This window comes from Parasteatoda tepidariorum, chromosome 11 (assembly GCF_982258835.1).
Source record: "Parasteatoda tepidariorum strain Cologne lab strain chromosome 11, Ptep-v5.0, whole genome shotgun sequence".
Lineage (NCBI taxonomy): Eukaryota > Metazoa > Arthropoda > Arachnida > Araneae > Theridiidae > Parasteatoda > Parasteatoda tepidariorum.
The window spans coordinates 6,287,363-6,314,919 of NC_141765.1; the positions used below are offsets into that span (position 1 = coordinate 6,287,363).

The window sequence follows — 27,557 nt, forward strand, 5'->3', positions numbered from 1 at the left end:
TTACTTACTTATATTCATAAGTCTACTCAACATCTTCAATATTTGAGACATGTTGCTCTAGAGGTTTCTAAGATGGCTATTCCAGTTTATGCAGACGGTAGCAACATTGAGAGATGCACTGGACGTAGAGATTTTTATAAACTTGATGAAGAAGTATTTCATAAACGCAGACATACTGATCACTTTTCCGTTTTTTGCCCTGAATTGATCGTCATTGACATGGCACTAGATTATCTTTTTGAGCGACTTGAAGATGTCTTAATTTTTTCTCATAGCCGCAGAACAATTCATTATAAGCAAAATCAGAGACTTATCAGGGACCAGAAGGGAATAAGAATTCCAGAGAACCAAGAAGAACTCAGAACCAAGAGAACTCAGAACCAGGTCTGGTTCTTTCCCTAACTGGTGCTCCATTTACAATGCATTCCATCCCATGCAAATTTAAAATATGACTATGTTGATGATGATCTAGAAAAAGACGATACTTCCAAAATTCGGGTTAATGTGGAACCTATGACATACCTTTAGCTGTTCTCAAAAAATAAGACTGCTATAAACATCTCTTGAAAACAAGCATCATCACATTCGTGGCATCTAAGTGGAAGTCCTGGAGCATCAATTAGTTTTAAACGTGACATGAGAGATCAAACCACTTTAACAGAACTGTCTGCTGAACATTTAAAATCCCTCAGATTTTCCTATAATGCTAAGACATTTCCAGTTTTCAGAAAGCGTAGGGAAGCAGAAGCCACTTCGCGACATCTCATTAAATCTGTTAACTTGGTACGTGAGGACCTTCTGAACAGATAGATCTATGCATGTTTTGGAAGCATTAAGGTGAACGAACTCATCTTCTTTGATTTGATTCCAAATTCAGAAGATTGTATCTGATTTGATTCAGAAGAGAGAGATCATCATCCTCAGCATATTTCCTCTTTTACTAAGTAATAGTCAAATAAATATGAATCACTGTTTCTGACTACATTTATTCCGTTTTACTGGATGCCGCCAAAAAATTTCCTTAAATTTACCATTTATTGATGGAAAATTGCAGTTGTAATTTTTACGATGCGGAAAGTGCTTTTGTAATATGATTTAAGTATGGAGCCACCCAAAAACAATTTTTAGATATAAATAATTTCTATGAAATCTTTCTGAATTTGCTGTTTAGTTTCTTAGTAAGAACCATAAAATTAAATAATATAGATTGATATTGTGATAATAAAACAAAATTTTTTGTAGCTTTGTAAAAGTTAGGTTACATAAATTTGAATATATGAGTTATATTAATTAATATTAATTTCGTCAGTAGATATTATAATAAGAATAACTTTCACCTCTGCAAATAGATGAATTCATGTATCTCGTACTACATACTTTATCAATAAATAAACAAATGTTTCCATCTTCTAATTTGTCATCTTAGTGGAAAAGTTGAGTAAATAAGAGGAAAATGAGCGTACCGGGTGTCCCGCATATGTTTGACAGTTCAAAAACTCATTATAAAGAAACAAAAGGAGATAAAAAAAATTACAGTTTGCTACGTCCTGATAGAGAAACCAAAGAATATATTCTCAACAACCACATTAACCACTCGCTTTCCGCTTAATGAATTTGAAACTTTAAAGTGATATTAAATTGTATCTCCTTTTGGTAAGATAGAAGGCCGTGTTCGTGAGGGCATCGATTCTATATGTTTCTGCCTTTGTTTCCAGAGAATACCATATATGGATGACACAGTGTTAAAGATCCTATAACAAAGGTGAAAGAAGAGATTGGAAATTTCATTGCTTGGTGTCCCAAACATTTACTATTTTGTTAAAATTCGGACTTTGCGCTGGAAGTCAGATTTAAAGACACAGGAAGTCAATTTGTTGCTAACTGGACCAATTTCGAACGGTGAGTTGTATTCTCGGCTATGATGCATGCATCACCCTCTGAGTAAAAATATAACATTTCTGTCTGCGCGTTTGAATAGTCAATATGACTAGGTATTACATTGCTTCCTTTGGAAAACTAAGGAATTATTTCTATACTAGTAGAATATGCCCCATATCATGATATCCGCAGCAGATCCTTACACTGTTCGAACAAGGTTCATGGCCTTTATATCCGTATTCAATGCCTTCTGTGAGTGCAAAACAAGGTATAGTGTGTTCCATTTGTTCACAGGTCTCCGATAACCAGTGTTGTCTTTTCCCACACCACTGTAAACGAATTTTGGCCTTTCGTGCAGAAATGAGAGATATCCTCACTGGCATCCAACTACGTACTCCCATCTACTGGAATTCTTTGGGCATAAATCAAGCCGAAACGGCTTAGAAAGAGACTTGATTGACTTTTTTTGTTATCCGATGCACATAATGATGTGCCTTGACCATTGGATGTTAGTTACTTCTTGGATAAAACTAATTTTTTTAGTAATTTTTAAAACTAATTTTTTTAGTATTCCTGGATGACCGAAAATAAATCATAAACGTTAAACAAAAAAATATTTCAGTGGATTATTAAAAAAGCACATAATACTAAAAACTTTAAAAAATTACACCTTTAAGGGTCCCAGTCTGCATGGAAATCTATTTGTGTTAACTAGACCTGTTGTTAGACCTAACTAAAATAAATTAATTTCCTTAGAAACTTTTATCTTAAAATATCACATTCACACTTTCTTTCCTTAATCTAAAAATACACGATTTTATTTTCCAATCAAATTGTTGGACAAATTAAGCAGCAACTAAAAAAACCTGAATCAGACTAGAAAACTTGTAATGACCACCAACATAACAGAGAGAGTTTTGTTACAGGCGTCAACTACTTACAGTGAATGGAGCCTTTTTCCATTGGGGGGGGGGGGATTGGGGAGACTACATATTTACATTGGTGTAATGTACAACACACGCTTTTACAATTCCCTCCTCCATTTATCTTTAAAATATTTTTGTTTATCTTTTATTCATTTTTGGGATTAGTTATTTTAACGATTTTTATCTCATAGTAAATATCTCAATCGCGAACTTTTTTTCAACTAAGTCAAGTTTGTAAATATCTATATTATTTTAAAGCTTAAATTGCTATACCTTCTTAAATTATTTTAACAAAAGACATCATAGGATATTTTTCTTTAAAAAAAATATATTGTAAATGACGCGTCTAGACAGGAATGTTTCGTCTGAATGGAAAGAAGTAGTTAAAAATGTTTCGATATGCTAAGATAATTTATTATAATTGAATATTTCTTGTGTGTATGTTTCTAACAATTTTTTAAGGGAATCAGTGTAAATATCGAAACGAAAGTGATTTATTTATATTTATTACATATAGTTAGTTTAATCAATAATTGAAATGCATTATAATAGATAATGATATAAACGAAAATAAAAATTAAATAAGTTCATAAGTATTTTAGTTCTTTTGTAGTACAAATTTGGAATCCTACAGTATTAAAAAAACATTTCAATTTAGTTTAAAATATAAAGGACCAATGCACTTCTTTTTTGTATTGCATTTTTATGCTTTATGTAAGAATAAAAATGCAATGAAATAAAATAAACAATTTGATTATAAATTTTTGTTTTAATTCTTAATGACAACAAATAACAAAATCAAATTAGTGCATTGAGGTAAACCCTATAGATTCTTCTTGAAAACAATTCATGATATCAGATTTGAATAATTATTATCAATTTTACCTTAACAATGACAGTAATGAAAGTTAAGAAATTCTTATATTTTTAAAGCACTTCTCGATAGGAAGTTATAATAAAGAAACAACTACAAGAGATTAAAATAAATAATAATAGAAAATGCAATAACACCGTTGCTTTAAAGTTTAGAGTAGGATAAAGTAGACACCTATGATATTGTTTGTATCCGTCAAAATAAAACTGGAAAAATAACTCTAAAAAATATAACTTCTTTAAAATAATTTGGTTATAATTATTTCCGTTTAAATTTTCAGGGAGTTCTTCGTTGTATATCTTAATTTTTTTAATCCAATTTTTGTCCACAGCGATTTCGAACACAAAAATGGAATTATTTGCTTCTGAAGATAATGCCCCAAAGGAATATTGGCATGTACTGTTAGACTTTTCATTCTTAAATTACCAACAACAATCTGTTCATCCAAGTGACTGTAAAGTTTATGGTAAAGAACATGTTTTACCTTTACTGTTTTGAAACCGTTTACAACTGGTATGTTAAAAAAAAAAAACTATGACTAAAAACTGTATGATATTTTTAATCACTTACAACAAGTATGGTTTCAAAACTATAAAAAGGAAATTTTACTGGTAATGGGAGATAGTTCAGCAGTTTTATTGTAAGCGTGAATGTGCGTATCGTTTTCTAACAGTTCAGGGTGACAAATTTGGGAGTGCAGGATACTGGAAATTCTTCATGTGTTGAATGAAATGGTGGAAATATTGTGATTTCAACGATAACTCCCGTTCTGTCGGTCATGAGTTTAACAGATAAGACATCTGGGCTATAAAATATGTACCTACGTGCAAGAAACTAAGTGACTTCATTCGGAAGGCCTATTTGGTTCTATAAAATTTTGGCTGTTCAGCCCGTTTCGGTGAAGCTGTTAATGAAGATTCGGCATGAAGCAGTTAAGAGTTTGAATACCATATTATTTATTGTTACTTGGTTCTTTTGTTTGAATATGGTAAAATAACAATAGAATAAATTGTCATTTAACCTTTTATCAGAGAAATTTTTAACAGTGCGATGTTAGGTTTTTAATGTAGATGACTTGACTGCTATTAAAACTAGTGTAACACATTTTTTGTCACTTTAACAAAGTCTCGAGCACTTTAAAAATATCGGATCAGAAAAGAATTACTTATATAGATAAAAAAAGCAAAAAGGTAACCCACACTTGTAATGAGTCCAGTAAACATGGAACAACCTGTTTAAATTTATACAACTGAAAAAAAAAAATTTTTTTTTTTTGAATGATTGAAAAATCTTGCTCTTTATGTGAGATACTTTATTTTCGACTAGTTGAATTCATTCATCCTAAATTTTATTCCGTGATTGTTCTTTATTTTATAAAATTACTTCGTTTCTTATTAAACAAGAATACTTTTTCGTAAATCCTGATATAAGTATTAGACGTTACAAATGCTATAATAAGTAATAATTGGATGTTTTTTTAAAATTAATTTTAAGTATCTTTCTTTTTTTGACAGGATTACTTAAACTACAGCACATCTTCCGACTGACAACAGATAATTACAAATTAGAAGTGAAAGTTGTGAAGCGCATATCAAATGCATCAGATGCTAATGCTTTTCTACATTCATTAGAAACTAGAGAACGTGAGAGTTTAAAATATGTTGTCTTGGATTGTAATGCTGATACTGCCAGAAAGATAATAGTGAATCATGTTCGTGACATTTATATGGGAAGAAGAAACTATCATTTTCTTCTCACGAGCTTGGTAAGATTCTTTTTGCCACATTTTTGATACACATTTTTTAATGCTTTAAACAATTAATAAAACTGCATTCTTACACTGTTGTTAAAAATATCTTTATTATATTTCAAATAGCACTTTGCATTGTTGAAATATACTTTTTCCTTTTTTTTCATGTCTACCACCCAATGTAATTAAAAGAAAAATTTTGGGGAAAAACCCTTCTATTATATAAATAGAGTTGAAATATGGCCTGCTTTATGCCAAATATTTTTTTTTGCTGAAAGCTCTATGCTAGTTAAAATTCTTTGAAAACATTCTAATAATGAAAAAAAACAATGGTAATAAAACATGAACATAAGCAATGTCTAAAAATATATAGATACAATAATTTTAATAATTTTCCATACACTTTTTCCCTTATAGCCGACCGCGGTGTGTAGGGGTTGGGGAACTGCCCTTGCATCAGAAAGGTTCTGGGTTCGAACTATTCTTCTCTGTGCTATCTGTCCTTGCTGTGGGAGCAACGTTGGTCCCAACTAATATGGTGCCCCTGAAAGAGTGGCCAACAAATATGCCCTTCAGGCGTAAGTCGCTCCCCAGGTGGGCATTGGAAAAAAAAAAGAAAAAATCTTATTCCCTCATAAAAATGACTAGGTAATAAGTATCTTAAATTATTAGCATTACATATTCTTTAAAATATCTACCCATTTTATTGTATTAAAAATTTATGTTTTCTTCTTATTTTTTAAGACAATTTGTTTATAAAGTAATCCAATATTAAAATTTGGATTTTATGTAGTTGCATGACTTAAACATTTAGAAAAAAATTCCTTTCAATACTATGATAACTGAAATAACAATTGGGTTTTATTTTTTTGTTTAGTTTAGTCGCTTTAAAAATTAGTTTAATAGTCAGAGCACTCAAAAACAAATAGCAAAAAATAAATAACTTTGAAAAAAGAAATTTCTTTAAGTATAGAAAATCAGAAAAAACATGGTGTTCTAACATGGACCATTTATTAAGTATGTAGCAGCTATGAGAAACTCTGATTGGAAACAGTATTCATATATACAGGGCGTCTTAAGTTATACTGACTATTCAAAAATATCCACAACAATAAAACAATTTATATGTTATGCGTCTTACAACAAACAGAGCAGAAATTTCTTTTACACAATTCTTTTTTATCACAAAATGTTTTCAATAACTAACGCTGCATTAAATTAGTAGAAAGAAAAACATTAGAATCAAAGAGAAATTTATCAACCCCATTCATGTTGCCATATTTCAAAAACAAATATTTAATTCAAACAGAAAACTTCATTAACTTCTTTTTAGCATATTTATTTTTAATTGTTTTCAGATAAAACCATTTTTGTTTCTTTTGTTTTCTGGATTTTCTTATTGATAGTTGCTTATGCTTTCAGATTCTTCTTTAAATATATTTCATAATGTTTTACTAATAAAGTAATTAAGTTAACTTATATATTCTAATTTATAGGTCATGGATGAATATTTAAATAGTCAAGTCTTAGAATTTGGAGCAATTAACGTAACTGGTTTTCGAATTTTACAGCCTAGAAGTCCTGATTTTCGTCATTTTGTGCCTGCTTGGCAAGCATTAGATTCAAATAGATGGCCTGGAGCTGGCACACAATATATTTCGGTAAGAGATAAAAAAAAATCTTCGGAGTATCTTATGAATAAATTCTTTTGGATATTTGTATTTGTTTGGTATGAATTATGTATTTCCTGATTCAGTAAATAGCACTTCTAAGTTAATAGATCGAATACATTATATCAGCTCAGAAAAAAATAAAACAACTCAAAAAGTTGTTGTTGGCTATACAATTAAAAAAAAAAGAAATTAAAATTTTTAAATTTTGCGTTGAAAAGACTTCTTCATTAATTGCATTCATAGATTTATTATTGTAGTATGCTACATATATACAGTTCTTGGCCAAACTATTAGAGGCACTACATGATTCTATGTAAAATATTAACCTTCCGTTAGTCGCGCACTTGTTTCCGACATGGTTAATCGCGTTGCACCTATGAGGTGTTTCTGATTTTTTGAAAGCCAAATGAAATTTAGTCTAGTTTAAATAGTTAATTGTTTCCAATTTAAGACTCTTTACAGAGATAAATATCAAAAAATTTATTTAGCGAAGTACCGAAGATAAATTTTTCTTGCTCCCGCGTCGGATCTCTTTCTCCATCCCAAGATAATCAACCAATTGACGCAAGAAGGTTCTGCGGTTTTTTACTCCGTAACCATTTTCTTCGTATATAACTTGACCATTTATACCTGCTACGTTGAGTAGGACAGAAAATGAGATAAAATATATATATTTGATTCATAAAAATATTATATCCATAATACTTGCGTCAATGGTCGCGCTGCACCAGAGGGGTGATTTGAGCGGTTCCAACTCTCCATCGACATGTTCGAAGGTCGGTTTTACACAGACATTTGAGTAATCCAAAGTTAGGAACATAACATTAGGCTCGACCCCCGGAAAAATCTTTTGACGGCAAAGGAGGTGGAAATGCAGTAGGGATGCACCTGTGAGGTGCGCGCGACTAACGGAAGGTTAATCATCAGGTGATACAAAACAGTTTTATTGTTTTTAAGCGGGTGAAACCGGTTTGCATTTGTTTACGTTCGTGCATCAATTGGTTAAATTAGACGACTTATAACATGAATTCGACGATTGGATAAATTGGACGATATATAATTATAGACTATTTGTTATATCAGGTATTATATTATAATAAATGAAGGAAATTATTAGTTTTTTGGATAATTCCTCGAGCTTATTCGCAATACTTTTATATTTAAACGTACATGTAATGGGTTTCTATTCAGGAGATTTTTTATATATTTATTCTTTAATGTATTGTATTGCAGTGTTAACCAATTGATATACGATCGAAAACAAGTGAATCCACGCAAAAACAATAAAGCTGTATAGTGATAATTAAGATTTTATATAGAATCTTGGAGTGCGGCTAATAATTTGGCCATATATATGATATATGATGGTAGTATAATATTATAATGATGGTAGTATAATACTTGAAGTATCTTAGCTAGAGTAAATAAAACACAATATGTTTTTCAGAAACCAGCCTTGGTACATATATCAAAATAAATTTACGTTCGAATTGTCAAACAACTTTAAGTTATGCTTAAGTTGTCATATTTAATTGGTGAAATACTTTTAATTATAACATATATACCAACATTTTACCCGTATTTCATTAGACGAATAAACATAATTTTGATAGTTTTCTACCGTCTTAAAACAAATGATGTTTCATTAATTATTCTGTCTTTTAATTCTATCTTTTGAATGCCAATAATATAGCAATCAAGATCTAAATTTTCTACTGTTATTGCAGAAGTATCTATTTTAGTAAATTTCTGCTTCCTTTTTAATTTTGACGTTAGACTTTTTTGTCTTTTTGACTTGAATTTTTTTCTGATTTTTTTCCTCTTTTTTACAAATATGAAGAGAATTATTATTTTTTATTTACATTTGCTTTTAAGACATTTCAAGCAATAATATATACATACGAAGTTTTTTTCTTTTGTTAATTATATTCATTAATTTGATTCGTCACATGCAAGACAACAGCAAAAAAATCCGAGACTCTACAAAGTTAATAAAAACATTATAAATACACTTAAGGATTCTTATTTGAAATACCAAAAAACTCCAAAATATCTCAAATTTCTTCTGAAATTTATAAGTTTCTTCTAATTGTAAGAGAGCCCATAATTCAATTCGGCCAAAAAAGTTTATTTAAGCTAAAATTATTTGAAGGTATAAATGATAATGCAATATTATTTATGCTTTACACAAGGAAAAATAGAATTGATGAAATTACCGTGCTATATGGTAATGACATTCTTGTAAAAAAACGTAGTTTTATTTAATAAAACCAAAATGTAAGGTATTTAAACTTGTTTCGTTGACATGGTAATGGTTTACCATAAATTCTAGGTTTTAAAATAATAGTTCTTGTTACCACGTATTTAAGAACATAATATAAAACTGAAAAATAAATTTAACCGAATAAAAGATTTTAATGCCATGATCTAAGATTCCGTGATAAAATTGCAAAAATTTAACGGCATTCAAAAATTATTATTTTTAATTTTACCATGGTACTTCGGTAAAATTTATCATTCTTTTTTGGTGTTGTCATAAAAACAGGGATACGGTAATATTTACTCTAGACTAGTAGTTTTGACCCTTTATTCAGTGTACTATATAACACCATAAAAATAAAAAATGCAATTTCGCTTTGCTAAATATATTAAAGCAAAATAACTTTCTTTCTTTTTTCAGGCAGAAGCAGCTCTTATGTATGATGTTGCCAAAGTAATCCTAGATGCTTACAGCCGTTTGCTCAAACGGAATCCTGATATTTTTCGAAACAATTTTCGACGTGGAGAAGTTTATAATAACGGTACTAAGGGTATTGACTGTAGAAGAGCTCCTGTTCTTCCGTGGGAGCATGGAGAAAGAATCTCTAGGATTTTCAAGAAGGTCTGACGTGGTACAATTTATTTTCTCACTAATATTCTCTAAGTTATTGAAAGGAATGTCTGTATGAAATTCCTTTTGTTCCTTACAAAATATCTCTTTTGGCACGTACTGCTTAAAAACTATGATTAATCAGATAGATGGTTCACAATTATACAATCGGAAACGATCAAATTACGAAAATATATGCTGAATTTAAATTTATTTTGTTTTAATGATACGTTATGAATTGTTTTAAATTATATTATATAATAACATTTTATTATATAATAACATTTTATTATATTGAATCATGTTTTATGATTTAGTCTAATTAATCAAACCCCTTTTTAGTTAAACTCTCACAAAAATTCAAACTTATTTTAAAAGTCGTACATGCAAATTAGACCTAATATGGAAATGAGAGTAAAAGAGTCTAAATTAGTAGTATAAGAGTAAAAATGAGTAATTTAACTTGTTTATTTTTCATCAATAACTAATTTTTAGATACACTTGAATATAGGAATGATTTTAATACTTCTAAAAGTATGAAAAACTACGAATATAATATTGGAGAAGCAAATATAGTATTGGAAAATGATGCTTCATTGTTTATAAGGGATATAATGATAGATAAGAAAGGACATATGGCTAGTTTTTCTGATCGAATTCCGATCTTTTTTTGCAGATTTTTAGCTTGTTTTTATCAATATCTGCTTGCTTAGATGAACCTTCAATTAGAGTATTTTTAACATTGTTTAAAGCTTGGAGATTTCAAAATTAAATACGGGGGGGGGCGATAAACTTGTCAAGAAAGAGATCCCATGGTTTAGAAAGAGTTACGAATAAAACATTGATAAGTTATGACAAGTAGACCAGCCTGTGTAGGGGGCAGGGAACTGTCCTTGCATCAGAAAGGTTCTGGGTTCGAATCCCGGGCAAAAGCATGGATGTTCTATCTGTGCTGACTGCGGGAGCGACGTTGGCCGACCTAATATGGCGCCTCTGAAGGAGAGGCCAACTGTTTGAAGCTTGTAAATCTGCAAACTTGTTATTGAGACTTGTCATGGTTTTTAAAGAGATAACAGTGATAAAAGATGACTGAATAAAGTCTATTTTCCTGTGTTAGATTTCTGCTTTTATGCAACTTTTTAACCTTTTTTTCGAATTCAGAACTGCTTTTTTAAATAAACTTTCCATTATTAACAATAATTTTAGCACTGTTCAAATCTTCGTTTAAATAGTGCTATGGCACAAGTGTTTATTACAACTTAACTCCTTCTGCATTTATCCGAACTTTAACTACACTCGCTTATTAATATTTGCCTATTTGTATACCAATTACAGTAGTTTAACAACATGTTTCAAAATGTTCATTTCTTATGCGTTAAAGCTTTATAGGTGTAGAGGTGAGCCGTAAGACAATGTCATTTAAAGGAAAGCTAAAATTAATAGCAGAAATGGATCAAGTTGCTATAATCTTGAAACAATATTCTTAAAGAAATTTATCTACCGAAAAATTCTACAGTTTTCACTCAAATTGAAGTGTTCTGATACATTACACACGCAATTCAATGTATCACAATACATGCAAATGTAGTTTAATACATCAGTGTATCTTAGTTCAATGTAATGCATATTAAGAAATAATGAACAAAAAAGTTTACTTAGCTCTTTTAAAATGTTCTCATATGACAAACACATAGTTGAATTTATTGAATGTAAATAGAACACTAATGATGTACAGAATAGCCTTTCATTCTTCTTTAAAGTGGAATTAACGAGAAAGAGCTTTGAAGAATAAAAATTAACGAACGCTTTTATTGATGAAATCTGCACCATGGTTAAACGACGGGGATGATGTATGTTCAGAAAATTTTTTTTAAAAAAAATAATAAAACAACTAGTTTACCTAACTACTTTAAAATGTATGTTTATGTTAAAACAATTACATTATTTCTTTAATTTTAATGAAACATTTTAAAATATCATGCTATATTCATTATTTTATATTATTTAATTTAAATACCATCTACTATATTCTTAATTTTAGTTTTTTTTGCATAAATAGAAGTTTTCCTTAATATTAAGAACAAATTTGTAAAAGGATATTTAAAACAATGTAATTATAGGTAATTAACTATGAACAATATGTTACGTATTTGTGTCAAATAATTAACTCAAAGAAATATAAATTCGGAGAAGTTTAGGTCCTAAAACTACTATTTAAAACTTCCAGAACTACTTTTAGAAATGTGTTTATTCTCTTAGAAAATATTACGAAGTTAATCGTAACGTCAACTTTCTTAAAATTTTTCGATCAATCAAATGTTATTTTATTTAGATATATTTGATAAAATATAATTTCGTGATCAAATATGGCCAATATATAACGTATATATATCAAATAAAGAAAAATAAATTAATGTTTGATAATATTTCAAAAAAAGTTCTTAATTAAATTTGTTATTTCATTTAATATTTTTATCAATCACTTTTTGGGTGAAGTTTGGAACTTATATTATGAATAATAATTATTTTATGTAATTTTAACAACAGTTATGAAATATAAGAAGCTATATTAACAAATATAATCCACATGTTTCAGAATATATGACAAAATTTTTGATCTGTTCGAGAACATTGTTAGAACTTCTATTAAAGTAAAACTACTGTTAAAAAAAACTCCCAAAAACTACTATTTGTATAAAATTTCCAGAGCATTTTATAGAAATACGTTTATTCTTTCAAAAATGCACAACATATTTTTTATTTAAATTTTCCCGAATAATTAAGAGTCTTTTTATATAGAAACACGTAATAAAATATAATTAATCAATACATAATGTTTAAAAGTCAAAGAATTAATCCAAAGGAAATACAAATTAATGCTTGATAATATTTAAAAAATCAAATCTAATTTAAACATGTTTTTGGTTTAATTTATTTATTTTTATCAATCAAATTTCGGGATTTCGATATTTTACTGCTTTAATTATAATTATTTAATCAGCTTTTTCGCATAATTTTAACAATTGTACTAAAGAAGAATTAATAGAAAAAGTGTCAATGTATAGACAATTTTTTTTTCGTAATTTTTTAAATATGTTGGCTCCTGCCTTAAAATTATAACTCAGAAATAAGCATTAAATATCACATATTCCTTGCATCTTTGATTTAAAGTCTCGTAATTTCCATTAAGAGATAGGGAAAAATTTACGTTTTCTTATAATATTAAATATATTTTATAAGGAGAAATTATGAAATTTATGTTTTGGAATGATGCGTTCAAAGATAAGTGCAAAAACATACGAAATATAATAAAAACATTATGAAACTGAAAAATGTTGCATGTTACATTATTAACCGAATAAAATATTTTAAATGATTTCATCCATTTTTATATATTTTCAAAAAGTTTGTAAAACTGTGTTTTTAAAACTTGAAAATACGCAATTTTATAATACACGTAGTTTAAATGTAAATAGCTCAATTCACGTCATATTTACATTAATCAAAATGATGCTCGGTTTGAATAAAGTTAATAATAATTATATGTGAAAAAACAGTTGCTAAATGTTTGTGCAGGTAAAACAAATGAAATAGAATGTTTCCTAAAGAAGATGGTTCAAGCATTAAAAATAAATTCATTTTGAGCGCCGTAATAACCTTACATTATAGGTCTTCAGAGAATCGAATTAATTTTGTTGAGTTTGATAAGGTAAGAGAAGGCAGAGTAGTTAAAAATTATCAAGGTTCAAATGTTGTTTGGTTAAAGCAAATTAATTTTCCGTCAAAGAAGTAAAAATTAAGTAGACAAAAGGAACAAAGTTAAGAAGAGTTAAATCGATTGTCTAGAATATTAAATGGTTGAATAATTTCTGAAACCTGCTTCAGTTTAATTAAACATTCCTTAATTTAAATTTGTAAACAAAAGTTGTATTGTCATTCTTGTTTATGCAACTGGAATTAAAAATGAGCTTAATTATAAAACAATTAATAATTGATTTTTCTCTCTACTAAAGACAATTAATGTCTTATATAATAGTGTTTAGTCTTATAAATGTCAAACATATTTATAACGAAGCGATTATAGAAGGACTGTTATTAACATTTGTGAGTGATATATAACTAATTGTTTTCTATATTGTTTTCCATATAATTGTTTTCTATATATTGTTTTCTATATATAAGGGAGTCGAAGATTTGAATATCTTTAATTATGAATTACAAACTGGGAAAAAAAGTTTGGTCAAAACTACCAGAATATGGTAAAATTTACCGTGTTTCTTTCTCTCTGGAAGCATCAAAAAGCCCGGTACTTTTTAACTAGGCTTATTCGTAATGATTTCTCTAAAATTAAGAGTAGAATATAACTTTATAATATGTGATAAAATTAGGTAAATGAGGAAAAATTTGGACATTTTAACGTGATACCTTAAAGCATGGCAATAGAACCATTTATTCTGTAAAATTTACAGTTCAGTTTTGAATTTCTTACTAAATGTACGGTAATAGGAACTATAATTTCCTGAATTTTCGGAAAACCGTTACAATATTAACTGTAAAATTACCAAACGAAGGGTTTAACTAGCGTATATATTTGTTCTATTACCAGAATTACGCTTTTTTTTTTTTAGAAATGTCAGTAGCATGCAGTACGGTAATTTAAGCAGAGCTCTTTTCTACGTGTACATATAGTTTTAATAAGATAAATAAATCTTTTAAAGATGCTTATAAAACTGAAAAATTACTCATGAATCATGACTGATGTGATTGAGAAGTGAGACTTTTGCACGCCACTGTATATCAACTGCAATTGAACTTTGAAAATGGACGATTCTACGGTAGATGAACAAATGTGTATTTTAAATTTGCGTTGGAAATTTAATGAATACGAATGAAATTATGATACATTATATAATTATGAATAAAATTATGATCATACATTCACATTTAATATTAAGGTAATTTAGGCGTTGTTTCATACTTAAAAAATATTTTTTGACAAATATATTATTTAACTTTATTTTCTCTTCGGCCAGTTTATTTTCTTTAGGATAATTTTTATCATATTTTTTTAAAACTTTAAATAAATATAACACAAAGTTTGGAAAATGCAAGAAATTTGACATTTATATCTTTCAGTTATTCTGTTTGATTTATTATCTGTAAATTTACATTTATATTTTGAAATTTACAGTTTAAGATTTTATCTTGCATAGATTTTTTAACATAATAAAAGATATAATATTTAATTAAGATTTAATTTTAAAATATTTCTTGAGCAAAACATAACATAGAACAATTCGAATTATACATAAATTTGATTAAAATAAACCAGTATTATTACAACTTTTCATAATAATTTTAGTTACATTTTAAAAGAAGAACGTCAGTATTCAAATGTTTAAAAATTTTATATTTTTCAAAAATTAAACAATGAAAATGTATGGTCATTTTTAATTATTTTACTATATTAATTATTTAAACTATATTTCGATATACGGTACTATATTTCATAAAATGTTTTAAATGCTTTGCTCCATTTTCATATATTTTCAAAAAGTTTGTAAAACTGTTTTTAAACTTGAAAATACATAATTTTGGAATGCAAATATTTATTCTTGCTGAACTCGTAGCTTAAATGTAAATTGCTTAATTCACGTCATATTTATATTAATCAAAATGATGCTCAGTTTTAGTAAAGTTAATAACAATATTAAAAGAAAAAAACAATTATTAAATGTTTCTGTATGTATTAACGATTTTCTTTTAAATACATGCATAACAGTTGTTAAGCGTGTATTTAAAAGAAATTGTTTTATGATAAGCATTCATAAATTCTTCAAAAAATAATGTTCATAAACATCATTTTTTCTGCATTTAATAAAATCGACGATTTCTATGGTTCGCCACTCCGTGTCACTCGAAATTTCTAATAAAAATCAATTACTATTCTTCCTGAAACGTCTTGTTCATGTTTCCAATTTATTATACTTTTTTTAAGAATCTCACACGTTATACATGTTTATCGACAAATGAATTATACGTTAGGTCAAATGAATTATACGACAAATGAATTATACGTTATATTAAATGAGTCACACGTTATACATGTTTATCGACAAATAGGCTATAATATCTTGAAAAATAATATTTTGATAAAAAATGAAAATTCACAAATGAACTAAACGTATATTTTTTGCAGTTTCAGTTATATGTGTTGTAGGGTATTAACTTTTAGGCTTTCAAATTTAGTATATTTGAAGTAATAGATTATTCGCTGTAGTAGTTGTTGTTGTAGTTCATTTACGTCACACTAGAGCTGCACAATGGGCTAATGGCGACGGTTTGGGAAACATCCCTGAGGATAATCCGAAGACATGCCATCACAATCTTGATCCTCTGCAGAGGGGATAGCACCCCCGCTGCGGTAGCCCGACGACCTGCACGCGAAGTCGAGCACTTTGGGGTTTAACGAGGACCCTACGTACGCAGACTGACCTAAGTGGGCACCCACCCCCATACTGACCGCAGACAGTGATGCTTGAGTTCGGTGATCTGTTGGGAACAATGAATTGATTATTCGCATAAGTCTCATTGTTTTTGTTTATACCACAAATCATTTAACCAGTTTTGTTTCATTTTATGAATCAATTATTTTAATTTTTATTAATTATAAATAAATGACTTGAAACAGATTTTTCGTGAATGAATTAGAAAGACGTAATTTTGTTATCAGAAGGCGTTACTTCATTTGAATATTAATAATTTAAAGTAAATATTAATGTTAAATTTTCTTTGAATGACAGCACTTTATGGAGAAGAAGGTGTGAAATTGGATATGTTACGCTCCAACTATCCTAATATTTGGACAATTATTATCAGATGACAGCGTGAAAGTTTCTAAGTGCTGTTTGGGGAATGATATAACTGACATTCGTTGGGGAGACATGCCATGATTATCATAATTTTAGTTTTGACTGTGTTTAAATATGAGATAGGAATGCGATAACTGAAATTCTGTAAAGGGACCTTTTTATTCAAAGCAGTTAAATGCTTGTAAATATTTTATATGAATGCTAAATTAGCAATTTAGTTCCAAAAATAAATATGATACATAATATTATTCATTTGTTTTGGAACTATGCTAGTTAGTCATACGTGTCGGACAAAACCGGGTTGGGTTCTCTAATGTGAAACACTCTTTACAGTGTAAATATTATATTATAATTATTATTCTCGTCATAAATTATTATTTCCAATACACACGTGACCGGTGTAACTCATTAGAGATCGGCTAAATTTTCAAAATTCATGAGCACCGCAGTGTTAGCGAATGTATTCCAATATAAGATAGTAACAAAACATATTACAAGCTCTAACTGTTATAATCTTGTTTAATCATAGAGAATTTTATTATAAAAAATAATTATAACAAAGTAATTACTTGCACTTGATAACCGTCATTGAGCAGCAAGTTTACGACTACCAATGTTCAATCCCAATCCAGAAGAGAAGGTAACTCCTGGATTGGTTGAAATCCGCCTTCGTGGAGTACTTTTTGAATCTCTCATGAGGAAACCACAAAAATCTTCCATGACTGCAAGGGCATTCCATTCCACCACAGATGATATCTTATGTCAGCACTGTGGTCGGTGAGAACCTGGTACAGAATTCGTACCACAGATAACGTTGAGATTCGAACCTGAGACACCGCTGCTCCGCTGTAAGTTGTTGTGCATTCCATCAAAGCATGCGAATTTTATTTTGTATTATTTAATAACCGTCGTTGAACAGCCGATCAAATTTTTGGGTTCACGACTACTAATGTTAAACTCCGTAGCCTTGTAATTTTGAACCTAATCCAGAAGACAAGGGAACTCTTAGACCAAACATTGGGAGAAATTTGGCTTAGTGGAGGATTTTTTGATAGAATAAATCTGCATTTCTCGTTACATGGATAGGAAAACCACGAAAACCTCCAATGATTAGACTAACTTAAAGAGGACTCTAACCTATGATTCGTCCACCACTGAGGATATTTTACGTCTGCACAGTGCTCGGTGCCAGCTGGATGCGGAATGCGTATTGACCAGCCATCGCTGGGATTCGAACCCGATTCACCTCAGTGGAAGGCGTAAGCTCTATCCCCTGAGTCATCATGGATCAAGCATGCGAATTACAGTGAAAAACTCCCACGGTTAGCCTGATGGTAAGAGGAATCTAACCAATCATCCGTATGCCTCTGAGGATTTTTTTCTTCTGCACTGTGGTCGCTGCGAGCTGGGTGCAGAATTCGTATCGACCAGCCATGGCTGGGATAAAGTCATTGGGAGGCAAGACTCCCTGAACCAAAAGGGCTCATTATTTGCCTTAAAATAATAAACATCAATGATTTAATTAAAATTTCAAAAATTATCGTTTTTTTCCATCACCATCCGTGCTCTATGTTTAGCCAATGGAAAGCTTCTGTTTTCTCTGTGTCAACTGCATAGGATTGTTTTTTAGTTGAGTTCACCATCTTTATCGCCTGAAATATAGGTGTCGCATATTGGGTAACTACACATTAAAATAATGAGAAAACGTTGTTTTTTCCTAATAAAAAATTTGTATATAACATAAAGCCTTCCTACGATGAGAACAGGGATATAGAGATTTGATACAGGATTTTAAGATCTAGGACATATGTTATTTTAAGTTTAGCATATTTGTAACTTTCAGTAGTTTTAGTCTTAAGTTTCTAATAAAGTAAATTAAGTAGTTAACTTTTTGTAACTGAAACTGCAGATTATTGCTTTTGATGCATTTTAATTTTGTCCCACATTGTAATTAATTTCAGATCAAATTACGATAAAAGAAGTTACTGGCATTCAGGTTGCCGTTACTTTTTAACGTACATTTCATTCTTACTGAAACATGTTGCAGAACAAAAAATCTGATATACCGTAATTGTTACAGTAATAATTATAGTTCTGAATCGTTCTAATTAAATAATATTGGAGTAAAAATTAAGGTATAATATTTTAGGGTAAAAATTCATTTTTGGGTAAAATCGATTTCACAGATGATGCACCAAAATTGCGGGTACTTTATACCGTAATTATATTCGGAATTTTTACAGTGCATGGACAAGGTCCCGTTCTTGCCATTTCACACAAAGAGAAGATACTTTAAAAATAATGCAGAATTTGTTTTAATAGTTCAAAACAAAAGAAGTTTTATCAAATGTTTAAAACAATCCAAGCAATTATAGAGTAAATTTGGGGGTATTACACGTAGAAAAAAATTCTATTTAAACTGTTCGGTAATGATATTTCTAATAAGAAAAAACCTGAATTCTGATTAATAAAAACAAAATACACGGTATTTAAATAATTTGGTGGGTTCCGTTCATACGGTAACAGCTTAAAGGAAGTTTCCGAATTTATAGTTCTCATTAACACACATTGAGTAAAAAATACAAAACTAAAAAGTAAATTTCACTGAATAAATTACTTTTCTGCTTTGCTCTCTAGGGTATCGTGATAAAATTCACCCAATTTAACTGCATTTACCAAATATTATGACACATTATAAATCTATATTTTGTTATTAATGTTACCAAAATCATTTGCAAAGTGCTTCAATAAAAATTACTGACGTTTTTGGTATTCCCATGGAGTCAGAAACACGGTAAATTTTACCATATTCCGGTAGTTTTTACCACACTTTTTTCTGAGTGTAGAATCAAAATTTTTTGCAGTTATTATCGTTGAAGAACGGTCGTAAATGCACAGTCCCTGGGCGAATTATTAGACGTACTATAACAGGGGTGGCGAACCGTTATACACCAACGTCCATTTTCTCTAAAAAATTGCTTAATGAGGTCATAGACGTAACGTCAAATAATTTTGACTTCGTGATTATTGGGAAAATAATAATACTAAATACTATCAACTCAAAACTCTTTATTTACATTGAACAAAATATATATTTTACAATGTCTCAGTTATACACGTAATTCAACTTAAAGTAACATCAGTGTGACTTCTGTTGTTGCAGATTAGATGACCAATAACTTATATTAGGTTGCAAGATGTTACTTTAAGCAGGACTGTTGATTTTTTTGCTGGTTATTTATTGTTAGCTTGTTTTTTGAGATTATTAATTGCTTTTTTAGTATTGATTTTAAATTTTTTTATTAATAGATGTTTATTACCTTGTTTGTTTTCTGTGAATTTTAATTTAATTGTTACATATGCTTCATAGCGTAATACCATTTGTGTAAAAACAATTCATAGTGTAACAACAATTGTGATCGGTGGAGTGCCCAAATTATTGTGTCGCGTGCCATTGGTTCGTCATCCCTGCACTATAAGATTCTATGAAAAATCTTAATTATCTGGTGATACTTTATTGCTTTTACGCGTTTGCATTGGTTTGCGTTCTTGTATCAATTGGTTAACATTGTAAAGCAATACTTTAAAAATAAATACAAATAGGAAGTATGTAAAAAATCTCCTGAATAAAAACCCATTACATGAATGTTTAAATATAAATACAAATTGGTGCAAAACATGTAGTTATTGAAACACTAGAGTGTGTCTAATAACTTAGTCTAATTATTATAATATAATAGCTGATATAAATAATCTATGTTTATATAATATATCGTCGAATTTATATTACATATCGTGTAATTTAACCTATTGATTGAACGTAAACTGGTTTTATTAATGTAAAAACAATAAAGCTGTATAGTATCAACTGATTATTAAGATTTTTTCATAGAATCCTTTAATGCGTCTAATAATTTGGTCCTGTATGTGCAACTAGTTTCACGTAATTTCCAAAAACTGTAATTTAGTCAGTTCTGTTTAGTTCTGGTTCTGTTTAACTAACTCCTAAAAATATAATCAAATGTCAGAAATTCCAGCAAATTCAATAACATTTTCATCGATTTTAAATACATTTTTTTAATCCTCAGAACAAAAATGAATGCAGATTATACACTGGTTATCATAAATTAAGGAAAAATCACAAAAATAGCGATAACTCTTTCAAAAGTAAGCCAAACCGTGCAAAATTTGCATATGTTGTCCACTAAGAGTAGCTGAGTAAAATTGCAATATGCAAATTAGTGGCGCTGCACTCGGCTTACGTCATCTGCCTGGAGCATAAAAGTCCAAGTTTGAGAGAAAGCACACAAATTTTACTGTGATTGCGACATTGAAAATCTGAGATAGCCAATTCGTAATAATGACCTCTAGGCATCATTTGCCTGAAGAACTACGATGGAGAGCCATCGGGAGACTAGAGGCAGGGCAGAGTCAATCAGAAGTGGCCAGATGGCTAAATGTGAGTCCATCTGTGGTTCATAGACTTTGGAGGCAATTTCAAACCACAGATTCGGCATCTAGGAGGTTCAGTCAAGGACGGCCAACTGTTACGACCAGTGCCGATGACCGATATTTGACATTAAGTGCACGCAGGAATAGAACCGCTACTCCGACACATCTTAGATCCTCTCTTGCTGCAGCCACCGGAAGGTTGGTGTCAACGTCAACTGTGCGCAGAAGGCTCCACGAAGGTGGTCTGTATGCGAGACGACCAGCCATTTGCGTGCCGCTCACATCACGCCATAGGAGAGACCGTTTGCAGTGGGCCCGACAACATGTCCACTGGACGTCAGATCAATGGAGGCCTGTTCTCTTTACGGATGAGTCCAGGTTTAGTCTAGAAAGTGACAGTAGACGTTATTTGATATGGAGAGAACCTGGGACCCGTTATCATCCATCAAACATCCGTGAAAGAGATGCATACGGAAGAGGCAGTGTCTGTGTTTGGGGAGGCATATCCTTAGGAGGGCGCACATACCTCCATGTCTTTCCAAGGGGAACCGTGAATGCTCAGGTTTATCGAGACAACATCCTTGATGCTTATGTGCGCCCATATGCCGGGGCAATTGGTGATTGCTTCCTGTTACAGGAAGATAATGCAAGACCACACAGAGCTCGCATTGTTGATGATTATCTTCAACAGGAAACAATTACTCGCATGGAGTGGCCAGCTCGATCCCCGGACTTGAATCCTATCGAGCACGTTTGGGATGCTCTAGGGAGGCGTGTATCTGCCATCAATCCGCCCCCTCAGACCCTTGCCACGCTTGCAACTGCTTTACAAGAGCAATGGCTCTCACTTCCTATTGAACTGATAGACCGCATAATTGAAAGCATCACACATCGCTGTTTGTGCTGTATTGCTTCTAGAGGCAATCATATTCCATATTAAAGGTACTTTTTCTATTGCAAACCGATACTTCCAATTTGTTTATTTTATACATGTGCTAATTTCTATACTACTATTAATGTCTGATAATTTCTTTTTATGTTGTTTAATACCTTACTATGTGTTGTATATTGTGGGTAAGTTTCATAAAATTCCATGTGTAATTTCTTGAGTTATCGCGATTTTTGTGAATTTTCCTTAATTTATGATAACCAGTGTATAAACTGTTTTGAGCTATTTTTTTGCATAGCTCTAAAGTGAATTTATAAAAAAAGCATTATTTTTTTAAAATTAAAGCATGTCAGATTTTGTGGAAACGCCAACGAGTGTGTATCAGTTTAAATAACCTTAATAATGATCCTCGCATAAAAAATGACATATTTCTGATCTTAATGTTAAAAAATGTACAGTTTAAAGTTTTCAGATAAAAAATAATGTTTCTTTTTTTATATAAATAGTATGATAGGATAGTAATAAATAATATGTAGAACTAATATCTAATGAAATTTAAAGAACACCTTTATTAAGCAATAGCAAAAGTTGTGTGTTCAATCTACTTATTTAAAAAAATATATAATTTTTTTTTCATTAAAAAATCTCCTTTATTTTCTACATTGTTCTTAGTGCATGATAACAAGAACTCTTTTTAAAATATTCATTTTATTTTGAAAAGTTCCATTGGTATTTTAATTAAAATTAATCTAAATGTGAAAATAAAAATAAAAATAAATATAAAAAATCGTTATCACATATTTTAAATAAGCTTTTTCCATAATTTTAAAAGAGATTTCAGTGCACGCAGGTTTTTCTTTTTATTTATTTTAAAATTTTACTTCGTTTGCCTAAAAAATGCCTTTTTTAATTTAAAAATCTTCAATTTTCTAACACACACTGTGAATACGAGGTATGGACAAAATTCTTAGAATATGGTAAAATTTACCGCGTTTTTTACTCTATTTGAACACTTGAAAGCTCAATAATTTTTATTGAAGTACTTTCTAATATTTTTAATAAAATTAGCAATAAATATAGTTTTATAATTTGTAATAAAATTCGGTAAATGTGGTAAAATTTTATAATTTTTTTTCATGATGCCTTAAAGCATGGCATCAAAGCCATTTATTCGGATTTATTTACTTTTCAGTTTTGTATTTTCTACTAATGTGTGATAATAAGAACTATAATTTAATAAAACCATAATTTTCTTTCCACCGTTAGCTTATGAATGGTAAATTATTAATTGAATGGTTTAAATACCGTATATGTCGGGTTTATTAACTAGAACTATGTTTTTTTTTCTTTTTTTCTACCGGAAATATCACTACCATATAGTACTGTATTTTTATCAGAATTTTTTCATGCAGTTTTAAATCTCAAAACAACTTCCTAAAACATGTAATCTTATAAATCCAATTAAGCAACTTGTTCCATAACATTAAACATTAAATTTCATTCATAAATAAAAAGAAGGAAATACCCATAAACATGCAAATGTCTTTTGTTTTCGTAAACTTAAACTTGCAACACGATGAATTGAAATATGCAGAGTAATATTATAATAAAGAGACACAAAATAAGAAAGAAAAGTAGAAAAGTTTTAATAGGCATTTAAGCAATTGTATTCACATTTCTTTTAATACAGTCTATACGAATGAGGAAAAATTGTATAAATATTTTTTAATTTCTACAACTGCGGTCCCGGGGTAATTTTTCATTTACGTTTTCAAAGAAAAATGGAATTGAGGAAAGATTGCGGTAAAGGAGAATAATCAAAAATGAACAAAAGGCAGGTTCTTAAAAGAAAAAAAAATGGGGACAGAATAATTAATTTTTCGATTTCGAAAGCTCTTAAAATAAGAAATATTTTATTACAAGACATAAAGGGGAAATGGAATGAGTTTTTAAAACAAAAATCTTCCACAATTTGACATTCCCAACTTATTTTCTAAAATATTAAATTTTGAAGACTCGTCATTTGAAAAAAACAATTAGGAATAATTAAGTACTTAATTATTTTTGCTTTAATTTGTCTCTTATTTTCTCAGCACTCAATTTTCAAATTTAATTTGTTCTTTTTCCGGCTTTGTAATTTTCATTTGCATTCTAATTCATTTAATAGGTGCTTTTAACACTCAAAATTATTCAGTGTGCTGATAATCCTTTTTAGTTTATTCTCCCAAAAATTTTATTTAAAATGCTTTAAATACATATTTCATAAATTCTGTTCAAAAGTGTCAAATTGCATTGAAACATTTTTCTTTCTTCTTCTTTAGGATAAATTTTCTTACATATTAAAAAAAATAATAGTTAAACTAAAATGTTAATTTTTTTCGGACAAAATTTAAAAAAAGAAAATAACTTAATGTTAATTATGTTTGCTTAATTGGATTATTTCTTTCTCGAAATTAAAAAAAAAACTTAGACGAGTTTTTTTTTTACATGGCATATTATTTTTTTCATAAAACTGTAAGCATTAAGTATATTTTTGACATGTCTATTAAAAGAATGAGTATAACTAAAACATTTTGTAAGGAAAATTTTATCTAATTTCTTTAAATTTCAATATTTTGTTTTATATTTTAAATTTTTCGTCATTTATTTAAAATGTAATAAATTTTTATATTTTTGGCATTGTTAAGGTATTATTTATTTGATTTGTTAAAACTGAATCATTTTTACAATTTTTCTCAATCCTGCTTAAAAAAAATAATATAATAATTAATGAAAGTTTAAAAAAATAACTATTATGCTCAGCAAATACTTGGGTGATTTATGATTACCGTCTTTACAATATATTTTTCAAATATTTGTCAAAAATTAAAACTTAAACTTATATTTAAGGGAGAAAAATGAAAGAAGAAACAGTAACCGAAATTGGAAAACTATTTTTGAAGAAGGCTGTAGTAAAAATATCTAAACCAGTTTCATTGCCATTGGAATTCAAATAAATGTTAGTGGCGGTTATCAGAAACGCTTTTCAAGTTTGTTAAGCACTCAAACACTTTGTGATGTTTTTAATTCCATCCTACTTGATTAGGTTTCGTTAGAGATTGTTTCCGTTTTATATAAGTTTGATTCAATGAAAATCTCTTCTTCCTAATATGAGCGATTTTTAACTTTATTTTTTGCAAAAATATTAATGTATCCGACTAGTTTCCGCAACTTTTTTTTTTTGAATGTTAATATAAAATTAAAGAAAAAACTAGTTTATTTGTTTTTTAAATAGCCATCTTTTTGGAAATTATCTGCCAAAACAAAAACAAAAAAATACTTTGTGGATTTTATTTTAAAGGCCATCAACTATGTTCTGAACTATTATCTACCGGCCAAGTGGCCGAGCGGTTAGCGTGCCTGATGGCGAAGCCAATGACTGAATGGTTTGAATCCCGCTCTGGGCATGGATATTTCTCTCTATGTGTTGTGTGTGAATGTGGCCCACCCTATAAATGGGTATTTGTGGCAGTGAATGCCTCCGTCACTTAGGTTCACAGGTGCCCACTGGGAAAAGTTAAATGATCTTCCCAGGTGATGGACGTAGAGTTCAGTGCCTGCTATTAGAAAGAAATAAAAAGAACTATTAAGCAAGTGCATATACTTCTGAGTCAGGGACCAATGGAGTTAAAAATGTTTACACTTTTCTTTGAGAAAAAGCATGCATAAGAAAAGAAATTCTTCTTTTTTTTCTCGTAGTTTGTAGTTCAAAACATGTGTTCTATAATCATAAACACTCATGAAAAATTTTAGTCAATTATTTTAGAAACAACATGAGATTATCGTGTCTAAAGTAGTGTACTTAAAGTAGAGATCTGATTTTGATACAAAAGCATTTAAATGTCTTAAAATCACAAATCTATAAACTGTTTACACCTTGCAGAGAAACTGCTCTAACTTTGTAAATAAATCACGTAAAATCAAAAGTAAAGTATTTTCAGATATCTAAGATTACAGGGATTCTAAATTTATAGTAAACTGAATTACGAAAATTTTGTCCGGAAGCATGCTTTTCAGGTATCTTAGAGGAATTATAAAGACTGAGATTACAGAAAACCAAGTAAATAAAAACTCACCAAGCATGAATAGCATTCACTTATTTTTCTTTTTTTAATATCATCAACTCTAATTCATATTCTAACCCCTCGAACTATTAAAATTTCATCAATAGCAAGTGAAAATTCTATCGTTTGATTAAAATTTATTCAAGTGAGTCGTTTCTTATTTGGTGCACTGAGTAAAGTGCGCAAAATAAAAACGTTCCACCCCGAAGGACATTTGATCCCCAAATGAGTCGATTTTCACGTTCAATTTCAATAGTTCAAGGGGATATTTACATATACTAATTAGTAAGTGCAGACGATATTTTAAATTACGAAATCAGTCACAAAAACGTACTTTCTCTAAATTTTAGTACAATTGTTTCGATGGATTTCGGACTCCCAAAATATAGGGGGTAGTCGCAATTTGTGAAATATGGTAACCACAGTTTGGCAAGGAAAGCTCTTCAAAGTTTGGACCCCTCAATGTTAACTTGTAATGTGCGTATTTCGCAATATCTCAAGAAATTTTTAAGCGAAGTGAAAAATTGCTAAAACACAATTATTAAATTCGTTTATCCAAAGATAACCGCATGCGAAAAAAAACTTTTAGTTTTTTTTTTTTTTTTTTTTAATTATTTTTTTTTATTCTAAAATGGTCGCAAAAATTTTGCGTAATTTCAAATAGTGAAATTTTATACGGCAAAACAGAAAATTTGATTAAAATCAGTCGAAGAGTTCCTGAGATATCTAATTTCAAGTATCTGACTTTTTTCAAATTTAATTTGTCAGGACTATTCGACCGATTTCCCTAAAATTTTGTATTTCGCTATGTACAATTACATTCCTTAAAATGATGCAAAAAAAAAAAAAAAAAAAAAGCTGCGTACCTTACAATTCAAAATTTGTTCGACCATTCTTAAGCATTATAATAATAACTAATTACTAAAAGCTGTTTTTCGAATTGAATTATGTTTGGAATTTCATAATTGCGTGTAAAACTTTTTCAATTTGCTCTCAAGATAAAGCAAAATTAACAAACTTTGGATCGTTCTGCTAAACAAACTATTCGGACCATAGATGCCCGACTATCCCCTAGATTTCGCGGGTCTAAAATCCGTCCCTAAAAAAGATTCAGAGAAAGTACGTTTTTGTGTCAGACTCAGTCTGCTCTTATTAGTTACACTATCTTTTTTAATAACCGTCGTTGAACAGCCAACCAAATTTTATGGGTTTACAACTACCAATGTTCAACTCCGTAGCCTTGTAATTTTTATCCCAATCCAGAAGACAAA

General features: G+C 29.5%; 1 protein-coding gene across 4 annotated transcripts in view; it reads left to right on the top strand.

Moving 5' to 3' along the window:
* The window catches only part of LOC122270917 (glutamate receptor 1), a 573,804-nt gene that overhangs the window by 380,879 nt on the left and 165,368 nt on the right, over positions 1 to 27,557 (top strand). For all 4 annotated transcript variants that reach the window (XM_087154568.1, XM_087154569.1, XM_087154570.1 and 1 more), the window contains 3 exons: positions 5,193 to 5,443; positions 6,925 to 7,089; positions 9,782 to 9,982. In XM_087154568.1, coding sequence (XP_087010694.1) covers positions 5,193 to 5,443; positions 6,925 to 7,089; positions 9,782 to 9,982 — 617 coding nt within the window. The remainder of the gene's footprint in view (positions 1 to 5,192; positions 5,444 to 6,924; positions 7,090 to 9,781; positions 9,983 to 27,557) is intronic.